Genomic DNA, 5,080 nt, shown 5'->3' on the forward strand with positions numbered 1-5,080 from the left:
CGCACACATTTTTTTTTTACTGTTTTCTCATCAATTACATTATATACAATTTTGCCCAGAACATTACAGGGAAATATATTAATGCATGCTAATGGTATATTTTTCCAATGAGGCAGCTCCATGGTGTGTTTGTTTTACCTGCATGGCGAAAGCATTGAGGGCAGCAGAGACCGGACCCTTCTCTGCCAGCCAAGCAGCAATCTCTACAAGGCAATACCAATCAAGACATTTTACAGTTCTACTGTAACAAAAAATCTTTAAATCGGTGCTGTTCTTTTGAACTTTGTGTACATCAAAGAAAATATGATATTAAGCAGTAAAACTGTATTCAACATTGATAATAATAAAAAAATGTTTATTGAGCAGCAAATCAACATATTATAATGATTTCTGAATAAACATGTGACACAAACTTGAATAATGATTCTAAAAAGTTAGCTTTGCATCACAGGAATAAATAGCATTTTAATATAAATATATTCAAAGAAAGAAAATTGTTACTTTAAATTGTAATAATATTTTGCATTATTACTGTTTTTACTGTAATTTTTTATCAAATACTCTAAATGCAGCCTTGGTGAGTTAAACATTTAAATAAATCTTACCCAAATTTTTGAACACAGGTGTATTTCCATTTAAAACACTGGATGCTCTGTAATTATCGATGGTATATTAAAGGGGTCATATGATGCTGCTAAAAAGAACATTATTTTGTGTATTTGGTGTAATGAAATGTGTTTATGCGGTTTAAGGTTCAAAAAACACATTATTTTACACATACTGTACATTATTGTTTCTCCTCTATGCCCCGCCTTTCTGAAACGCGTCGATTTTTACAAAGCTCATCCGTCTGAAAAAGCGAGGTGTGCTCTGATTGGCCAGCTATCCAGTGCGTTGTGATTGGCCGAATTCCTCAAGCGTGTGACGGAAATGTTACGTCCCTTACCATATTGTGATGCCTGCGGCAACCACATGTGACGACCCCGGGCTGGACTCCGCTTCGTCCACGGTGGAAGTCGATCCGGCGATCCACAGCGCAAAGTTGAAGTATTTCCTCAGCGACCAGAATGGATCAGCTATAGGCATGACGAAGCATATCGTCCTCTTTTGGAAGACCAAACAAAGTCATGACCCCTTTAACACTTAAGTAAGATTAGCTTATAGCTCATATTTCTCTCCAAATGTTCTGATATAAATATTTGATATTTTTAATTTCCTCTAGTGCAGGTATTTCCATCATCAGAGTTGTTTTAATGTGTTTTTAATTGAATTGAGTTTATTGACACATCTCTAGTTCCTCATCTCTCACCGTTTTCATTGTCAGGCAGCTCAACGGAGCTGTTAATGTAGGCGGCCACCTTCCCTGAAGAGAAATCACAGCTCTGCTTGTGTCCTATGTAGTTGTAGTCCGTTTCTGTCTCAAGACCTCCTTTATAGGTAAAAGAAAGAAGCACATTTATATGGGACATGTTTATTCTTACAGATTCCCTATAGGTAGTTTGATTGAAAGGGAATGTTATTTCTTACCAAGCTTCTCAATGGCTTCGTAAGCGTTAGACGGCAGTCCACCTCCACATGCTTGGTCCAGTTTATCACAGTCCACTAATTCTGTGAGGTAAAGAGGTGAGCAAAGAAATCAATGTACCTTTTCACTGAATTTAGTTATTTGTTCAGGATTCTTTGGTGAATAGAAAGTTCAAAAGAACAGTATTTATTTGAAATAGAAATCTTTTGTCATTATAAATGTCTTTACTGTCATTTCTGATCAGTTGTGAATGCATCCTTGCTGAATAAAAGTATTAATTCCCTTAAAAAAAAAAAATCTCTCACTGACCCCAAACTTTAAAACGGTATTGTAGTTCATATTTACCCTGCTCAGAGAGGGAAAGAAGCTGTCCGGTTTTCTTGAACCACTGTCCCTCAATGTTTCCAGTCACAGAAAATGCCCAACAGGAACCACACATGCCCTGCAACAGACGGTCCGTTAAAATGTTTAACTGATTATAATAAAACCTGTTAATTTGAAGTTAAATTCTGCAGACGTACTCAGACTGATGTTTCACTGATTCACGCTAATCTGTGCCATCATACCTGATTCTTCACAGGACTGACCGCCCCGTGGTCCCTCCAGTCCCAGCTGTCAGGAGCAGCCTTACTAGCCGGAGTCGCTGGCTTCATCTCCTTCTTCAGGCTCCACTGACTCAGCATTGGGTTCAGGTACATCATTCTGAACTCATCCTCTAAACACACAGAGGTTGGGATCAGCTGCATTGATATGATCTTACACTCGATATATATTAGACTGGCCTCAAGTGTTACAAATGTTGTTACAGCGTCTTTGAATCATGTAATAACTATTGTTAATCATCAATTTTGGCTTGGATTGTTACTTTTGACCACCGAGTCATCACTAATTGGCGATTTTTGCTCATTTTATTAACGGAGTAATCACCGATAATCAACAAATCCATAAACATACCTGTGAGGTCACTGAACTTGGTGACCCCGTACTCAGCTGACCCCTGTTCCAGAGATTGCAGCGTTTGTGCCGTTTTCATATTCTCCTGGAAAATGCGCAGACGCTTCTCTGCCTCTGTGGAGTGTAATGGATCAGTGCTTAAAGAAAGGATTTTTATTGTGTTATGTGCATTACAGATCGCCATTAACTGACATACTAGTGTAGAAAACTAATATGGTAATAGTTTACATTATGGTATCTATGTGAGAGGTAATATATATTAATATACTGTATATGTATACTTATAAAATTGCACAAGATTACAAACTGATTACTTGTTTATTATTATTACAAATTTCCAAGTACCTGAGAAATTACATTGTAAAATGTAGAATAAAGTACAAGTGTGACAAATTCATAGTAATGTAAAGTATGTTCTGTGTTTTACCTTCTTGGGAGCTGTATGTTCGATTGTATGTGATCATAAAGTTTTTAAACTCGGTCAAAAGCTCCACAGTTTCCTGAAAATAGCAAAAAATAAAAAAAATCATAAAATGCATGATGAAAAGCTCACACATATTTAACACTGTAAAGCCTGACATTTTAAATAATGGTTTGAAAAAAAAAAAACTGAAATGGAACTGTTTATTGAATTTTAGACAAAATATGAAAAGTTTGCATGTGTGTGTTTTTTTTGTTGAGTATTATATTTGATACATCAGGCTTTTATATAGCTCATATAATATAATAATGAGTATATGGAGCTCATAATTGAGGAGGAAAAAATATTTCTCAGAAGCCTCATGTATTATATTTGATACTCATATTCTACATATTCATATTCTAAGTTGCTTCAGTCCGTTACGTGTTCATCTTGTAATATTGCTAACAATATAAAAGTTATTCTTACATTTACTTTATAAAAATTAGTAAAGATTTCACAGCAAAAAGACACATGAACCATGACCTGATGGGGGACATACTAAAAGGTCTTTTATGTTTATACTAATAATCAGACGACAGATAGCATGTAGTAGATTGTGCACAATAGGTTTTTCAACAAAGTTGTGATACAGTAGGCTTTATAGGGTTAATTGCAAATTGCAAATATTTTAATGACATTTTTGGTGTACACTGCACACTTATCCATACCTTCATGGGTTTGCCATGGGTTAGAGGTACGGCTGCAACCTTTTTGAGCTCCTTGGAAACTAAGGCATGAACAATATCAAGGTTAACTACACATGCATGTGGCTGTATGATCAAAATCACTTTATATCCTGTCCTAAAACACTACAATGAGTATGCATGTCTCTGTGTTTTACACCACAGCAGTATATCATGTGATAAAGATGATTTGGACTACATGAGGCTGACAGATCTGCCATCTGTCCCAGGCTACTGACCCGCAGGCTGGCATTTCTGTTTAAGTAGGGTGGATTTATTTTCCCAGGGAATGTCCCAAACCTCAAACAAACAAACCTCCGTCTGTGGAGAGACAGAATGGGGTGATTAGGACCGAGAATGTGGATTGTAAATTTACAAGAACTGCATTTCTTTGCAGCAGATGGGCAAGTTCAACTTTTGCCAAACTTCTGGCTAATTTTTGAACAAAAACATGGGGTTATCATACTGGATTTGAATTATTTTGAACATGAAATCAAAATCAAAATCGCAAACATGCTAATAATGGACAAAATTAAATTCCACCCTAAATGGGTTGTGTGCTGTGTATTGACTGTTACAGAATCATCTGAATTTGCCATTACAAGACACTGAGTAGTGATGTTTTATATGGCTTAAGAATTAGTATTTGCTCACCTTCTGTTTGTGAAGCTCTGGGAAAAAGTCACAGGTGTCCACACCACTCAGCTTTAGAGATTTCTTACACTGAGTGCTTCCAATCTCAACCATAATACTGTACCGAACACCTTTTACCAGCTGTGGAAGACACAAAACAGAAATTAAAGACTATTTTTTTTCAATGGAGGAATAATTATAGTTGTGGAATATCAAACTTCTATAAATAATCTTAATACATTTGTCACATATTTCAATAAAGATGGACATTTAATAGATAAAGATTTATAGAAACGTTCTAATAATTCATATAAATAAATACACAATTGTTTATATCACAAGCTGCAAGAATTTATGGTATTTATACAACAGTAGGCTTTTCAACAGCTTTTAAATATACCGCCCTGATGCTTCTTGTATTCTTCCATCTGTGTAACATTTCTGTAGTTAAAGCTGCAGTCCGTAAGTTTTGCCTCTTTGTCGCCATCTCTCTTTGAAAACCTGCAATTGTATGGGATTACATCTCTGCCGCAATTCTGCGTGCGAAAGATCATATTTTGAGCACGCAAAAGTGCGTTTTGTGGAGAAAATGTTTGTCTTGCGAAGAAGAAAGTATTTGGAGCGCACGAAAATCAATTTTGCATTTAAAATAAGTTTTTGGATGTGTGCAGACCTTCTCTTTAGCGCGTGCAACGTTTCACTAGCTTTCTCACCTGATGCCCGCCCTAAAAAAAAATCACAAAATGTTGTGAATGGTTGTCAAGGCAGCCAATCAGAATTTAGCAGCCTCGTCTCTGATTGGCTGGAATTATAGCATATTTT

The 5,080-nt window shown here is 36.1% G+C and overlaps 1 protein-coding gene across 1 annotated transcript in view; it reads right to left on the reverse strand.

Moving 5' to 3' along the window:
• ctsf (cathepsin F) overlaps window positions 1–5,080 on the reverse strand; it is a 10,760-nt gene that overhangs the window by 2,464 nt on the left and 3,216 nt on the right. Inside the window, exons 2-11 of the mRNA XM_016576303.1 lie at window positions 4,280–4,399; window positions 3,865–3,946; window positions 3,611–3,669; window positions 2,907–2,979; window positions 2,480–2,593; window positions 2,092–2,240; window positions 1,871–1,967; window positions 1,528–1,608; window positions 1,310–1,429; window positions 139–203 (exon numbers count right to left, since the gene is read on the reverse strand). Of these exons, the coding sequence (XP_016431789.1) occupies window positions 139–203; window positions 1,310–1,429; window positions 1,528–1,608; window positions 1,871–1,967; window positions 2,092–2,240; window positions 2,480–2,593; window positions 2,907–2,979; window positions 3,611–3,669; window positions 3,865–3,946; window positions 4,280–4,399 (960 nt within the window). The remainder of the gene's footprint in view (window positions 1–138; window positions 204–1,309; window positions 1,430–1,527; window positions 1,609–1,870; window positions 1,968–2,091; window positions 2,241–2,479; window positions 2,594–2,906; window positions 2,980–3,610; window positions 3,670–3,864; window positions 3,947–4,279; window positions 4,400–5,080) is intronic.

The sequence above is a fragment of the Sinocyclocheilus rhinocerous genome, unplaced genomic scaffold (assembly GCF_001515625.1).
Source record: "Sinocyclocheilus rhinocerous isolate Xijiao unplaced genomic scaffold, SAMN03320098_v1.1 scaffold474, whole genome shotgun sequence".
NCBI classification, from domain to species: domain Eukaryota; kingdom Metazoa; phylum Chordata; class Actinopteri; order Cypriniformes; family Cyprinidae; genus Sinocyclocheilus; species Sinocyclocheilus rhinocerous.